Source organism: Ovis aries, chromosome 6, assembly GCF_016772045.2.
Source record: "Ovis aries strain OAR_USU_Benz2616 breed Rambouillet chromosome 6, ARS-UI_Ramb_v3.0, whole genome shotgun sequence".
Taxonomy (NCBI): domain Eukaryota; kingdom Metazoa; phylum Chordata; class Mammalia; order Artiodactyla; family Bovidae; genus Ovis; species Ovis aries.
This window is the reverse complement of record NC_056059.1, coordinates 91,176,655-91,193,881: the sequence shown is the minus strand read 5'-3', so window position 1 is coordinate 91,193,881 and position 17,227 is coordinate 91,176,655. Positions and strand designations below refer to the sequence as shown.

Genomic DNA, 17,227 nt, shown 5'->3' with positions numbered 1-17,227 from the left:
GCCGTCTATGGGGTCGCACAGAGTCGGACACGACTGAAGTGACTTAGCAGCAGCAGCAGAGCATTTAAAAATTGAGATTTGGGTACTCAGTTTATTTGAAATTTACTTTTCTTGGTAATTTATGCAGAATCTGTTCTCAGTAAGATAATTCAAATCTACCACCAACTCACTCACATTTTCTCAAATGAACCCAAAGAAGAAAGAGGACTCAATTTTGTGTTCCCTGACTCTAAATACAAGAGAACAGAAGTCAGCATGCTGGAGTCCTCTTTCATTGTTTTCCACTGAAATATAATTTGATATGTGTATACCTGCTTATGTGTATGTATAATTTTTTAAAAGTTATTTATGTTTGACTGCACTGGTCTTCTTTGCTGCATGTGGGCTGTCTCTAGTTGCAGTGAGTGGGCTTCTCACTGCAGTGGCTTCTCTTATTGTGGAGCACGGACTCTAGGGCATGAGCTCAGCAGTTGCAGTACTCGGGCTTCAGAACTTGTGGCTCACAGCCTTAATTACCCCTTGGCAAGTAGAATCTTCCTGAATCAGGGACTGAACCTGTGTCTCCTGCATTGGCAGGCAGATTCTTAACCCCTGGACCACGAGGGAAGTTCTGTGTATACATCATTAAATCTGATATATATATATATATATATATATATATGTCAGAGCTAGTGTGAGTTGCATTTCCATTTGAAATAGGTGTCTGACTGAGAATCCCAGGTTTAGTTTTACTTCCATAGGTAGAATAAGAAAAAACCGGAGCGCAAGAAGGTGTTCTGTCTGGAATTCTGGTTTTGTTGACAAGTACTTCATAGGAAAAGGTGATTTTTCCTTCTCCTCAGATCATTAATGTTGTTAACTTTTTATAACAGGATACCAATGCTGATCCCCAAACTAAGGATTCTAAAGTATTTAAAATAAAAGGATCAAAAACAGATGGAGAAAAAGTGGAAAAAGCAAGTCGAGCTTCAAATGCCAGCTGTCTCAATGACAATGGGATGAGCCCCGTCAAAATAGTGCCTTCAACAAGCCTCCGAGATTGCAGCAATGGCAGCGTGGACCAAACAAGAAATCCAGGCATGGCAATTCCCCCACTCACACACAATCTTTCTGCAACGGCTCCCACTATTACTTCTGGAATGGGAACTATCTCAGGAATTCAGAGTTACAGGTATGAATTAGGAAAAGAAGAACAAAATGTTCTTACATATTTACAAGCTGCAAATATTAATCAGTCCAACCACCTGCATTATTACTTTCAGACTTCTGGATACTATTCATTTTTTAAAAGAATTATTTATTTATTTGGCTGTGTCAAGTCTTTCTTGCAAAACACAGGATCTTTCATTGCAGTGCACAGACTCTCTAGTTGTGTCTCACCAGCTTTAGAGGGCACAGCTCAGTAGTTGAGGTGCACAGGCTTAGTTGCTCTGTCGTATGTGGGATCTTAGTTCCCTGACTAGGAATTGAACCCATGTCCCCTGCAATGCAAGGCAGATTCTTAACCACTAGACCACCAGGGAAGTCCCTGCTATTCCTTCTTGTGAGGCTGCTGTTTCAAAAGACTTCTTGGCCAGTGTGATGAAAGTTATTAGTCTTTGATAAAAAAATTTACCGAGTCCTAAGAAAACAGAGTTGTATTATTTAAGGTGAAGAGACTCTCTATAGCTGTTTAGTCTAATAACACAAAAAGAGGTTGTCGTAATAAAAGAGATAATTGGTTTTGCATGTCTGCTGCTCCATGGTGTGGTTGTGGGCATTTAGTAGTACAGTTCAGTTCAGTTCAGTCCTTCAGTCGTGTCTGACTCTTTGCGACCCCATGGACTACAGCACGCCAGGCCTCCCTGTCCATCACCAACTCCCGGAATTTACTCAAACTCATGTCCATTGAGTTGGTGATGCCATCCAATCATCTCATCCTCTGTTGTCCTCTTCTCACCTTCAATCTTTCCCAGCATCAGGGTCTTTTCAAATGAGTCCACTCTTTGCATCAGGTGGCCAAAGTATTGGAGTGTCAGCTTCAACATCAGTCCTTCCAGTGAACACTCAGGACTGATCTCCTTTAGGATGGACTGGTTGGATCTCCTTGCAGTCCAAGAGACTCTCAAGAGTCTTCTCCAACACCACAGTTCAAAAGCATCAACTCTTCAGCACTCAGCTTTCTTTATAGTCCAACTCTCACATCCATACATGACCACTGGGAAAACCATAGCCTTGACTAGACGGACCTTTGTTGGCAAAGTAATGTCTCTGCTTTTTAATATGCTCTGTAGGTTGGTCATAACTTTCCTTCCAAGGAGTAAGCGTCTTTCAGTTTCATGGCTGCAAGTCACCATATGCAGGGATTTCGGAGCCCCCCCAAAATAAAGTCAGCCACTGTTTCCACTGTTTCCCCATCTATTTCCCATGATGGGAATGGATGCCATGATCTTAGTTTTCTGAATGCTGAGCTTTAAGCCAACTTTTTACTCTCCTCTTTTACTTTCATCAAGAGGCTCTTTAGTTCTTCTACACTTTCTGCCGTAAGGGTGGTGTCATCTGCATATCTGAGGTTGTTGATATTTCTCCCAGCAATCTTGATTTCAGCTTTTGCTTCATCCAGCCCAGCATCTGATGATATACTCTGCATATAAGTTAAATAAGCAGGGTGACAATATACAGCCTTGACGTACTCCTTTTCCAATTTGGAACAAGCCTGTTTTTCCATGTCCAGTTCTAACTGTTGCTTCCTGACCTGCATACAGATTTCTCAAGAGGCAGGTCAGGTGGTCTGTATTCCCATCTCTTTCAGAATTTTCCACAGTTTGTTGTGATCCACAAAGTCAAGGCTTTGGCATAGTCAATAAAGCAGAAATAGATGTTTTTCTGGAACTCTCTTGCCTTTTCGATGATCCAGCAGATATTGGCAATTTGATCTCTGGTTCCTCTGCCTTTTCTAAATCCAGCTTGAACATCTAGAAGTTCACGGTTCACATATTGTTGAAGCTTGGCTTGGAGTATTACTTTACTAGTGTGTGAGATGAGTGCAATTGTTCAGTAGTTTGAGCATTCTTTGGCATTGCCTTTCTTAGGGATTGGAATGAAAAGAATAGGCAATAAATTCTGATTAAACTGCACGTCACTTGGTGGTAAGTTTTTGTTCAGTCACTAAGTCGTGTCCAACTCTCTGCCACCCCAGGACTGCAGCATACCAGGCTTCCCTGTCCTTTACTATCTCCTGGAGTTTGCTCAAATTCATGTCTGTTCATGTCACTTGGTGTTGGGTCATTTAATTTTGTGCTTGAAAAAAATAATTACTGCTGATTCTAACATAATTTTTTGTTGTTGTTGTTACAGAGTGGATGAGAAAACCAAGAAGTATTGTATTCCATTTGTTAAACCAAATAAACATTCTCCACCAGGAGCTTATAATATTAATGTGACCACATTGGTAAGTGAACTGTTCTCAGTGGTAGAAGAGCAAGCATTAGTCATTTCTGGATTTTATTAATATTAAACATGGTAGTGAAGAACTGAGAGTTTTGTTGGGAGACACATCATAATGTAGAAGCTTAACTATGTATATATCATCCCAGCCCATCAAAGTCAAGTTTAAGTTTTATAAATCTAGAAATTTAAATGTAAGATGTTATTATTATATAGAATGGATAAGCAACAGTATCCTACTATATAGCACAAGGAACTATATTTAATATCCTAAGATAAACCATAATGGGAAGGAATATAAAAAAGAATGTATATATAACTGAATCATTTTTCTGTACAGCAGAAATTAACACAACATTGTAAATCAACTATACTTCAGTCAAAAAGATGTTATTATTAAAATGACATCTGCTTTAATTTTTTTCAGTGATCATAAATTTTCTTAACCTAATGTTTGGTGATCAGTACTTTTATAGAGTAGATGAAAAGGTAAATTATCTTATCTTACCCAGATCAGATATCTGGTAGAAATATTCTATTTATTCACTTAATATATTTATTATCTATTAAGCAGAAAACATGGAGAAGAATAAGTTAATCTCTTTTTCAAGGAGCTCGTGGTCTAGTAGAGAATAAACAAATTAAAACATAGTGTCAGATTGCAGTAGTAGAATCATGTCAAGGTTCAGAAGTCTTCTGAAGGTTTAGAGGAGTATTATCAGGCCAGAAGTCTTCTAAAAGTGAAGTTGAATCATCGTTGCTCTTCCACTCAAAACCCTTTGTTGGCTTCTTATCTCTGAGAAAAACCCAAATGCTTTCAGGGCCTTTTGGCCCCTGAGTGATTTACCCTCGCCATCCCTCCATCCCACTCCTGGCTACTCTCATTTTGATCACTGCAGTCCCTCCAGCTTGATGGTGGTTAAGAATCTACCTGCTAATGCAGGAGACACAGGTTCAGTCCCTGGGTTGGAAGATCCCTGGGAGTAAGAAATGGTAACCCACCTCAGTATTCTTGCTTGGGAAATCCTATGGACAGAGGAGCCTGGGGGCTTATGGGTTTGCAAAAGAGTCAGCCATGACTTAACAACTAAACAAGTCCAATCACATTGATTTCCTTGCTATTCCTAGAACGTGGCTAGACATGCTCCCACATTTGGGTTTTTGCACTTGCTGTTTCCTCTCTTTTAGAGTGTCCTTACCCCAGATAATCCAAAGAATTTGCTTTCTCTCCTTCTTGACTTCGATGAAATCTTACTGTGAAGTCTTCTCAAATATTTTAACTAATTTTGTCTCCTATTATTTTCTCCCCTCCCCTTGTTTAATTCCCCACCCCTAATTACCTTACCTGACATCCTCTGTATTCTCTTATTTATATAATGTCTTTCCCCGCTACCCCTTTCCCTGAATGGAAACTTCTCAGAAGGAATTTGTGCTTTCTTTGTTTTCATTACTGTTCTGCCCCACACCTTGAGTAGTGTCACATGCATTTAAACTGCTTAAGAAATGTGGTGAGTGGATTCTTCTGCCAGGAATAGGGAGGTATGGATGTATATTTCCAAAGGAGTATTTTTCTCACAATTTTCCCTTCTCTACCTCTCTCATCATTCTCGGAGCTGAAAAGTATACCCTTCTTTTCCTATCTCTCATGATTGAGACATTGCATTTATTTTTCTTTTAACTATTCTTTAGCCTATAATTTCTGTATCCATAGTACTTTCCTTTTTTTTTTTTTTTTTGCTATACTCTGCTCATTTATTTATGGATTTTTTGTTCTACATTCCTGATCTGCTTTGGAAGACTTTTAATCAGCAAGGCTTTTCAAAGTAGCTGGCTCAACACTGTTTGCTGCAATTGATATCAGGCTTCTTTCAGGCATTACATAATCAACGCTGGCTGATAAACAGATCTCATTTCTGTTTATCTTCCTTTGGAGCAGGGACTCAAGAAAGGAGGTAAAGATTAGTGGGGAGAAGACCCATGGAGTCTTTTCTTAATGAAAATTAACAGAGGCAGAACTAAGCATACACTTTCTTCAACTTCTAGGTTGAATATCAATACCCTTCTCCCATGCTTTGTACCCTGATTCTGAGATGTAGATAAGTATACTATTATAAACATCTCTTACGTATTTTAACTTGTCACTTTTTGAGTATACAAATCTAGTAGTTTGTACTCATTATTTTATTTTATTGTTTTTTGCTTGTGGATAGTTTTCTTTTTTAACTAATTATTTTATTTTATAGTTGATTTGAAACTTGAGGCTTAGCACTAATTCTATTAAAAGAGTAAATAGAAACATCCAAAATAAAGAAACTCAAAAGTTCACTACAGGACTTCTGAAGACTTTCTGGGAGGCAGAGTAGTTCAGAGAATATTTTTTTTAATATAAATTTATTTATTTTAATTGGAGGTTAATTACTTTACAATATTGTATTGGTTTTGCCATACATCAACATGAATCCGCCACAGGTATACTCAAGACATCTGGAACCTCAGGGGCTTAACACTGTCATTATAGTCTTTGTGTGTATATTTCACTGTTTATACATGTATGTGTACATACATGGACATACATATGATTTCATCATCTATATGTGGTTTTTTTCCTTTTAGAAAATCATATAATATCTCTGTGTATCATCTGTTTTGAAAATGTGGAAAAGATTTTAGAGTTTCTGTGTCTCTTAAAGGAAACAGATTGGGAAAATGTCAAACTCACAAAGGTGCAGAATTAAAGTGTTACTGCTGTTCTTTATTATTTTTCCAGACTTTATAAAATATGAAGTAATAGTACTAAGATTAGGAAAATAATTTGAATAATAATTTTATAGTTTATACCTTAATAAAATGTATTTCTAGGGAGATAATATCATTTGCTAATGCTGAGGAGCGAGACAAGGACAAATGTAAAAATCGAGTAACAAGATTACCATTGGGAAAGTGAAAAATGTGCTAGGCGATGTGATCTGTAACAAGATGAACTATTCACAATTCAGGTGTCAGTAACAACTATATGCATAGAAGTCCAGCAAGTGTCACAAGGCCTGACCTTGCTGGCCTGAAAGACCAGGACACTGATGCCCATCTTTTAACCTTGTGATGCTTGTCAGAACCGTGGAGGGAGAAACTCAGCAACCAAGCACCCCACTTGTTAGCAATTTTAGTAAATGTAATTAGGAAGAGATTTGAAATAACTGGGTGAAGTTGTTTCATTTGTTATTAGTGTTCCTCAAACTTTATATTTTTCCAGCTTTTGAATTCCATAAATTTTAAGATATGAGTATAGTAGTTATGAAAGGGGACAAGCTTACCTGGAAGCTAATTCATTTGTGTTAACCATTCTGATGATATTAGGTTGCTAGTGAAAAGAGTCTGCTTCAGGCAAATAAGAAAAGAAGGGAATACTCAAAGACAGATGTCCGTTTGCCTGAACTAAATTATAATCATCTTCCTGAACTAAAAGCCCTGGAAGGCATCGGTATGTTTATAATGCTTTTACTATTTCAGCTCTTTTGTATACATTATTTAAAATGTATGTTAAGTAAACTAACAATATAAAAAATTTTTAGTAACTTTACATATTTAAGCATGTGAAAATGTAGACTTATGTACAATAACTGCAGACTGAAGGACAGATATAGAATGTGAAAAACTAACAAAAATGTCTCATTTTCTCACTCTGTTTATGGTTATTTTTGTCTAGCTCGGAATTCCAGGCTAATAAAGAAAGAGAACAAAAATCTTTCAGAATCTCGAATTCCATCTCTGGCCACAATTGACTTGCACACCCCCAGTATCGCATTACAGCAGGTACAGAAATACTGTCTGTAGGTTTCAGGGAACTTGGGTTTCTCTCCTACTTTCTTTTGGGCTTACCGGGTGGCTCAGTGGTAAAGAATCTGCCTGCAATGTGGAAACTGCAGGAGACGTGGGTTCTATCCCTGGGTGGGGAAGATCCCCTGGAGGAGGCTATGGCAACCTATTTAATATTCTTGCCTGAGGAATCCTGTGGACAGAGGAGCCTGGTGGGCAACAGTCCTTAGGGTTGCAGAGTCAGACACAACTGAAGTGACTTAGCATGCACACATACTTCCTTTTAAAGTGTCATATGGAGAGTTTGCTTTTATTGATTGGGTAGGTTTATTAGTGGTATCTATAGAATTTGCATGTTAAATTTTATTTTATGATTCATTGCATTCAGTTCAGTTCAGTCGCTCAGTCGAGTCTGACTCTTTGCGACCCCATGAATCGCAGCACGCCAGGATTCCCTGTCCATCACCAACTCCCGGAATTCACTCAGACTCACGTCTATCAAGTCAGTGATGCCATCCAGCCATCTCATCCTCTGCCGTCCCCTTCTCCTCCTGCCCCCAATCCCTCCCACCATCAGAGTCTTTTCCAGTGAGTCAGCTCTTCACATGAGGTGGCCAAAGTATTGGAGTTTCAGCTTTAGCATCATTCCTTCCAAAGAACACCCAGGGCTGATCTCCTTCAGAATGGACTGGTTGGATCTCCTTGCAGTCCAAGGGACTCTCAAGAGTCTTCTCCAATACCACAGTTCAAAAGCATCAATTCTTCGGCACTCAGCCTTCTTCACAGTCTAACTCTCACATCCATACATGACCACTGGAAAACGATAGCCTTGACTAGATGGACCTTTGTTGGCAAAGTAATGTCTCTGCTTTTGAAAATGCTATCTAGGTTGGTCATAACTTTCCTTCCAAGGAGTAAGCGTCTTTTAATTTCATGGCTTCAGTCACCATCTGCAGTGATTTGGGAGCCCAGAAAAATAAAGTCTCACACTGTTTCCACTGTTTCCCCATCTATTTCCCATGAAGTGATGGGACCGGATGCCATGATCTTTGTTTTCTGAATGTTGAGCTTTAAGCCAACTTTTTCACTCTCCACTTTCACTTTCATCAAGAGGCTTTTTAGTCCCTCTTCACTTTCTGCCATGAGGGTGGTGTCATCTGCATATCTGAGGTTATTGTTAAGCACCCTTATTACATATATATTTACATAAACATTTCCCAGCTTACAGTGATCAGTTTTTTATAGGTTAAAAAATTGTGTGTGTGTGTGTGTATGTAGCCTATCTGTGGCTTTAATATACCTATTATTTATTCTCGGTTATGGCATTTCACTATAATGATACCAAAATTATTAATATTACCCATCTTTCAAAGAGTTAAACTCTGGAATTGTTTTTATCTTCTTAAAATGTATTGTTTATTTGACACTTTTCCCTAGGGCAATCTGCTCCATCCATGCTAGAGATTTTCTTTTTAAATTTATTTATTTTAAATTGAAGGATAATTGCTTTACAGTATTGTGTGGGTTTCTGCCATACATCAGCATGAATCAGCCATAGGTACACACATGTCCCCTCCCTCTCGAACCTCCTTACCACCTCCTACCCCATCCCACCCCTCTAGGTTCATGCTAGAGATTTTCTAATCCATATAGTCTTTTTCTATAATTTCTCTTATCTCTCCAGAATATTTATGTTTCTGCTACTTTCATATCAACAACAGTCATATCCCTAAGAAAGCTGGCAAACTTTATAATCTCTTGGGCCATCCATAACTAACTACAAACTTGAGACATGTATCACTGAATTTTTCCCTTTACTTCTTGTTTTCCCCCACTTTTCTTCCTCAAACAAGTTTTCACTTCTGCTTGATGCAACTTTTATTTTGGATTTCTCCATCCCGATTGTTTAAGTATCTCCATTTCACAGACAGCCTCTGTGCGTACCCTCTTCCTCTGTGTGGGTACTTTTTCCTACTGTTACTCCTGAAATAATTTGTACAACTCTGCAAACAAGGGGAATGCTATAGCTGAGGATAACAAATTACAGAGGCAGTTACCGAGTGATTCTGAGAAAAACATTTATAGACAGTTGTTGCTTTTTTGGCTTATCCCTTACCAGCCATTTTGGGAGCAACATCATTAAAGCTAAACAAATTCCTATTGTGTGAAGATGAAGCATGGCCACAGATTTTATTTTTAGGAACTACAGTGTTGCGGGAAATTCCTTGTATACTTCTAAACTTAAATGTAAAGCAGATTTTAAAGGCAAAATTTTGCACTTGCTCTTTGTGAGCACATTATTGTTCAAAGCACTTTTTGGGTCAACATAGCTCAGTCTAGTTGCATGCGATGGAAGAAAAGCTTTGGCTGCCTTCCCCCTTCTTCAGTATTTTTCTTTCTCATTCTGAACTAATCATTTTATGTCTGTAAACTGGTTCTGCATTTTTCCTCTCTGGTTATTTGTTCAGTTTCCATTTGTATTTAAAATACAATGAAAGAGAAAGTAGATGTATTGAAAAAGCACAGATTAACACCAAAATACCATGAATTTATGTGTGGAAAACCTGAGTGGAAAGAGACACGACTGGAGACTGAAAGCCAAGGGCCTGCCTTCTGAGGCTGTGACCTGCCTTGCACCCTTACTTTATGGTGTTCATCAGTGCACTGAACTACATAACATTTTCACATTTATAAAAGTATATTACATATCTTCTGGAACAATCTGTAAGATAAATTTTGTAAGTGAAGTATTGCTTAATCCATGGACTCTGTCTCCACTCCCTCACCCCACCCCATGCTTACACAACTTATATTTACAGACATAACTTCAAATGTTTTCCTCTAAGCACTGTTTGCTTCATCCCACAAATTTCCATATGTTATATTTTGATTATCATTCTGGTCAAACATATTAAAAATTTCCCTTGTAATTTCTTCTTTAACCCAATAATTATTTATGAATGTGTTGTTTAACAGATACTTGGGTATTCTTTAGATACTTTATTATTAATTTATAATTTAATTCCATGTGGTCAGAGAATATACCCTGTATGATTTCAATTTTTTTAGATGCATGGATATGTGTTTTATGGCCCAGCACATGGTCTGTCTTGGTGAATAAACCTTGTTCTCTTAAAAAGAATGTATATAATTAGTTAGTTGTTGGATGTAGTGTTTTATAAATGTGAGCTTTGATTAAGGTTGATAGTGTTCAAACATTGTATATTCTTGATGATTTGTTTAGTTCCTTCAGTTCCTGAGAGATCTTGATAGATCTTTCACTATGATTGTGGCATTGTCTATCTTTCTGTTTATTTTTGCCTCATGTATTTAAAAAAAATCTGTTTTGTTAGGTACAGACACATTTACACTTGTTTTGTCTTTCTGATACATTGTCCCTTTTATTACTTTGAAGCGTCTCACTTTATCTCTCTTGGTGCTCTGTGCCTCAAAGTCTATTTTATTTGAGATTAAAATAGTCACTTCAGCCTGCGTGCGTGGTAAGTCACTTCACGCACTCTGTGCAACCTTGTGGACTGTAGCCCACCAGGCTCTTCTGTCCATGGGATTCTCCAGGCAAGAATGGTGGAGTGGGTTGCTCTGCCCTCCTCCAGGGGATCATCCTCACCCGGGGATCAAACCCACGTCTCGTATCTGCTGCACTGGCAGGTGGGCTCTTTTACCACTAGTGCCACCTGGGAAGCCTTCACTCCAGCGTACTTACAGTTACTTGTCTCCATAGTGTATCTTTCTATCAATACTTTCAGCTTATCTGGTTTTTATGTTTAAAGTGTTTCTTTTGCCAACAGCATTAGCATCCATTCTGTCAATTCTGATTCTCTTAATTGGAATGTCTGTTTGTTTTCTATTTCTTCTAACAAGTTACTACCAATTTAAAACAATCTCCACTTGTTCAACTTCACAATTTCCATAGGTCAGAAGTCAAGGTATGGCTGCTGTTCTCCTTAAGAGTCTCATAGGCTGAAATGAAGATGTTAGCAGGGCTGTGTTTCTCTCTGGAGGCTCTAGAGGGGGACTCCGTTTCCAGGCTCTTTCAAGTAGTTGGCAGCATCTAGTCCATGTGGTTGTGGGGCTGATGTGGGGCTGACTGACACCTGGGGGGTGGTTATTGGCTTCTAGAGGCCATTCACGTGGCTCATGGCCTAATTCCACAGCCCTCAAAGCCAGCAACTGTGGTTGAAACTTTCTTACTCCTTTGACTCACTCTTACCTCATCTGCCTCACCTCTCTGACATTCTTCCGCTATTAAGGGCACATGTGATTCCTTGGGCGCACTGGGATAATCTCTCTGAGGGTCAGCTGAATTGCTAAATTAATTTCATGTGCAAAGTTCTTTCACAGAAGTAGCTAAGTGAATTCAATTGACTAACCAGGGACAGATATCTTAGGGGAATATCTTTAGAATCCTTCCTACCACTGAATATTTAGGCCAGTTAACATTAATGTGATTATTCAGGTGCAAGTGTTTGGATCTAGCACTATGTTTTTATTAGTTGCTTTTTGTTCCTCTGTTTTCCCTTTCCAGCCTTATTTTGTATTTAAGTACTTTTAGTACTGGCTCTTTGGTCATAATCTCTGCATTTTTTTTTTTTTAATGAATTCTCTAGGGATTACAGTGTATGTAACTAATTTTTTCATAGTCTATTTAGAATAAGTATTGTATCACTTGTAAAATGTAGAATCTTTCAAAACTGATTTCTTTTCTCTACACCTGAACTTTATATTAGAGTTAGCATATGTATTTTATTCAGATACATAGAAAGCCTCACTACACTATGTTATCTTTTTGCTAAAATAATTATAAGTATTTTAAGCAGTTTATGCAAAAAAAGGTAGTTTTCTATGTTTACCTAGCTATTGACTTTTAATGTTGTTCTTCCTTCTTTCTTAAAGATTACAGTTTTAATTTCTGATATTATTTTCCTTCTGTCTGGAAAACCTCCTGTAATGCTTTTTACTGAGCAGGTATGATAATGACAAACTCTTACTTTTCTTTTATTTGGGGATGACATTATTATTTTGCCTTCTTTCCTGAAATATATTTTCACTGGATATAGAGCACGAGTTGGTAGATTTTTAAAAAAATTTTTTTCTCTCAGCACTATAAAGATAATTATTTCTCTGTCTTCTAGTCACTACAGTTTCTGGTGGGAAATTATCAGGTATTTGAATTGTTCCTCTATATGTAGTGTTTCATTTTTCTTAAGCTGCTTTCAATATCTAATCTTTGTCTTTTGTATTCATTAGCTTGAATATCTCATGTTTGGGCATAGTTCTCTTTGAGTGTATCCTTCTGAAATTTGCTGAGCTTCTTGAATCTGCAAACTGATCTCTGTTACCAAATTTGGCAAGTTTTGGTTATTATTTCTTCAAATATTTTTTCCTGTCGTAATTTCTTTCTTTTCTCTTTATGAAATTCCAGTGACTTATATGGTAGACCTTTTGGTAGGTTTTATTTTTTACAGGTTCTTGAGGCTTTTCACCTTCTTCAATCTTTTTTTCTGTTTTTCAGATTGAGTAATTTCTACTGATCTATCTTGCACTTCCTCACTACTCTGATAGTGGAGCTTGCCTTTTGGGCAAAGTCACAGCAGGGGAAAAACAAACAAAACTGGAAACTTACTCCCACATGAAGGGTTGTATCTCCAAGTTTTGACTCTTGTCCTTCATCCTCAGTTGTTTTTTTTTGTATTTTCTTCCAAACGGTTTTGATTTGTTTATTTTATTGATAGGTAGTAAACATGGGTTACAGCAGGTTTACATTGCCGTGGCACATCAGAAGTATCATTTAGCATATATGTCAACAACAAGGTCAAAGAGTAAGATGAAGCCCTTACTTCATCTTTTTCTGTATAAGCAGCTTGAGCTATCCATATGAATAGTTAACCCTGATCATCTGATGTTTGAACAAGAATTGGGATTTGGGGGAAGTAGGACTTTGGCAATTACTGAGAATTTATTATGCTCAATTATTAACTTCTAGGTATCAAAATCTCCCCTGTCAGATGATTCAGAGGCTGATTTGCCTTCCGTGGAACACCAGCATTGAGTGTCCTGTCGATTCTGAATTGGGTAGGTCTGGTTTCTCACACTTGGAGCTGTGTTAACCTTCATGGGAAATGTTTTGTGTTGATAGCTTGCTAAAGCTACAGATTTTCAGCCAAAATATTCTTCCATGTTTGGCTCTGTGGGAACTCCTGATAGACAAAGAATTGTACCACTTAAAAAAACAGGAGTAGCATTTGTCTCTGGGATGAAATCCTTTTTCATAGAGTCTACATCTCTTGCTTTAAACTAATCTGCTGTATTTTATTGGATACAGTAATGTGAACTTAGGGTGACAAGCACTCCAGGAGGATATGGACTTATCTCTCTTATCAGTCATATGCCCTTTGGGCTTATAAAACAAGAGAGAGTAAATGATTGCTAGATAATCTTTTTCCTAATAAAGAGGTATCAGCATTAAACCCAGTGATTGCTTTTCTTTTAAATAGAACTTTTTAATGCTAAAACCTTCTCCCCCTCCAAACCAGACCTTTTGGGGGTGATACTTTTCTATGAGAGCTCACACAGGTCATTCAAAATTGAGTATCTCATTAACTCTGTGAAATGTATTATTAATAAAATACCACATTCTCATAACTGTGTTGATTATGTTAATTAATCTTTCGACTGTGTTAATTAATCTTTCAACCTCCACAAAGTATTTTGAATGTCTGTGACACCAAATGTGAATTTACTGTGACGTGAACAAATTTTAAATTTTAATTTCTCATAGAGGTCCTTTCCAAGGCCCTAGTGGAAGTCATTGCAATGCATTCATTGTACATACTGTTTAAACTTCAGGCTCTCTTAAAACTTGGATCTGTTTTGTCAAAATTAATCATTTTTTATATAAAAGTGGATTGCTACACATTATAGTTTGGTGAGTAATTATCCTGAAGATTGTCTTTAAAATCTTGTTTTTGATATGCATGGTTTTCTTAGACCATGTAATACCTACCAAGACTATCAATATATACAGGGTAAGAAAACAAGAGAGGTAGAAATCAATTTCTAGAAGGAATTTATACAAACTATTGGGTGGTGTATATCCCCCTTTGCTTTTAGATGCTGCTATGGTACCTGAGATAACATTCTTGTGCAACAGAATTCTAGAAGCAGAGATTCATGGCTTTGAGCATTGACTTCTGAACTGCCTGCATTTTCTGAGAAAAGCCTTGCAGCAGAAGAAAAGACATCATCCATGTGTTTCACAGGAAGATTGAATAACTGTTATCTCCTCACCTTTCAAGTCTGTTGATGCTATTTCAAGATATATCAAATGAAAGAATAGTGATAGGGTTTTTGTTATATGAATGTGTATTTACTATTAGTAGATTGTGTATTTAAAGTGAGTAAAAAAAGAGAGAGAGAGAAGCATTTAAAAGGTTTTGTTATTTATGCATTGAATCTTGTGTGTTATCTGTATAAATGTGTACATTTATTTGGAAGTGAGTTCAGTGGAGGTAGATGATCAAAACTAGGATCAATTGAAGAAAACAAAACAAAAAAAGATCAAAAAGAGATCTTGTTTCCTTTACTCAAACTTAATTATAAAACATTTAAAAATTTTGCTTGTTTCTATGCTTTAAGGAGAAAAGTAACTACTCTCTATGGATAGAAGTGTATCTTTGCTTTCTGTGATTATTGTTAATGTTTGATCAGTGTTATTGTGGGAATTTGGCCTCTCTGCTGATCTTCTAAGAACACATTAAAGCAAATTTTGCAAAGAAACCTTTATTTCTAATAACTTAGTGTGGTTCTGGCATTGGATAGTCCTCTGTTTTGTAAGATTCTAGTGCTAATGTTCCTGTGTGTAGGAATGTGATTGAAATGAGTGGTGAAGAAGAATTTTGTTAAGTTTACCTTGGAGCTGAGTACTGTGCTTCTCATTTGAAAAAAAAGAGGCAACCATACAGAGTTTGAGGGCTGAAACTGCGTTATGCCAGTCGACTCAGGCTGATTACTCTTTTCTGGGCCAGTGTCTATGAAACTCCCCAGTTGGAAATGCTTTAGGGAGGGAATGTCCACCATTAGGACTTCACTCTTGTCCCATTGATAGTTTGAAGGTGACGTTAGGCAGAACCTAGAGATGTTCCTCTCTCCTTGTTTCCTCAAACACTTAGGCCTTCCCCAAAACTTTTTATCAAGCTGCAAAATCATTTACCATCAGCCCATACATCTTTTCTAGTGCACTGGTCCAAACTTAGGTGGTAATGTTAAACCAATTGGACTGCAGGTTTTTGGTTTCTGGGTTGTAAGTCATGCTCCTCATTTAGAGAATGGTTGTTAAGGGGACCAGAATTTGTGTGGACACTTTTTTTTTTTTTGCCTTAACCAATTAACAACGTGTTGTTTTCTTCCAAAAGGCATTGGCTAGAACTTAACTCCCAAATTTAACTAGCACTTTTCTCTATTACTCTAAGGAGCTTAATATTGAAATTCTGACCTTAGATATCTGGGCTTCAAAAGAGTAGGACATTCCAGAGGAGGCAAAATAAGAGGCTCCAATGTGGAGTCTATCCATGGTTCAACTAAAATTTGGTCTTGATTCTGAAGTTCTGTTTTTAATCTCTGACCAGGTATTTGACTAGATTGTTATGGCTAACATGTTGAACAAAATTTGTGTATAAGTACTAATTGGCTTCACATTAAAATATTATCTATTTTCACTTTGAAAAATATTGCCAAGAGACTCTATAGCTTTGAAAGAAGATGATACTTAAAAAGCCAAGTGTTTCTCTAGTTTATTTCTATGTTATTTTAATTTATAGATCAGTGTGAAATATCATCTCAGCGTCTAAGGATCTAAGATCAATAACCTTCTCATTTCTATATTTGCTTTCGGGCAATTTTTTTTGTTTATTAAAACATATTGTGAACTTCAGAGTTAAGGAATAAAAAATGATTCACTGTAAGTCCAGGTTGAGACTTGAGGATTTTATCTGGTTAGAACTTGCAGAACTACTTGAAAAAGAAGATTTTGCAAATTGAGGCCGTAGATACTGAACCAAAATAACCCCCCTTTTCAGTTTGAGGTTACTTTAACTTTTTCTCACCTACAAGGATATGATTGAGCCAATTACTAATAGAAAATATATGTATGTACTGGTGAGGGAATTGGGCTTGCTGTGTGTATGTGTTTTACAATTAATAAATATTGTATCTTACTGAGTTCCGTCTATGGTTTTTGCTTGATTTTTATTTGAGACCATGAATAATGCATGCAGCACTGTATCGTTTTAACAAATAAGTTTGAAATAATCCATTAATTTTCTTTTCAAAATTTAGGAACCAGGGGTAGCAGGTTAATTTTCTTGTACAGCCAGTGATACAAGCAGCCTGGTCCTATCTTGTCCTTTACTTGTCTTATAAAGATGACCTGGTAAAAACTGGGACAAACTCAATCTTAGAACCTGGTTCTTTTGATTGAGAATACCTTGCTTGGTTAGGATAGCTAACATCCTATAGAAATGGGGACACAGAAGACACGTCTTCTCTTATGACTCTCTCATCATGGGTTCCTTCACTTTAGTTTTACTGCAAGGCTGATTCTATAATAAATTATGTGTTACACAAGATGGGAAAATGTGCTTGACTTGTTTTCTAAGCCCTGCTTCCTATGACCGAACTATTGGCAGGAATTAGAGACCTCAGCATCACTGCTTTTCAGGTTTTAAGGCTGGTCCTAGAAAATTGGACTAAACGGATTTTTCCCCCGTTGTTTTGTGTTGTGTTTTAGCAACTTCCCTGGTGGCTCAGATGGTAAAGAGTCTGTCTACAATGCGGGAGACCCAGATTCAGTCCCTGGGTTGGGAAGATCCCCTGGAGAAGGAAATGGCAATCCACTCCAGTACTATTGCCTGGAAAATCCTATAGACAGAGGAGCCTGGTAGGCTACAGTCCCTGGGTTTGCAAAGAGTCG

General features: G+C 37.3%; 1 protein-coding gene across 2 annotated transcripts in view; it reads left to right on the top strand.

Moving 5' to 3' along the window:
• The window catches only part of CDKL2 (cyclin dependent kinase like 2), a 42,803-nt gene extending 26,327 nt beyond the window's left edge, over positions 1-16,476 (top strand). For both annotated transcript variants that reach the window (XM_012180171.4, XM_060417224.1), the window contains 6 exons: positions 873-1,171; positions 3,337-3,430; positions 6,781-6,904; positions 7,130-7,236; positions 13,244-13,332; positions 14,371-16,476. In XM_012180171.4, coding sequence (XP_012035561.2) covers positions 873-1,171; positions 3,337-3,430; positions 6,781-6,904; positions 7,130-7,236; positions 13,244-13,309 — 690 coding nt within the window. In that variant the 3' untranslated portion in view covers positions 13,310-13,332; positions 14,371-16,476. The remainder of the gene's footprint in view (positions 1-872; positions 1,172-3,336; positions 3,431-6,780; positions 6,905-7,129; positions 7,237-13,243; positions 13,333-14,370) is intronic.
• Positions 16,477-17,227: the final 751 nt, after the last annotated feature.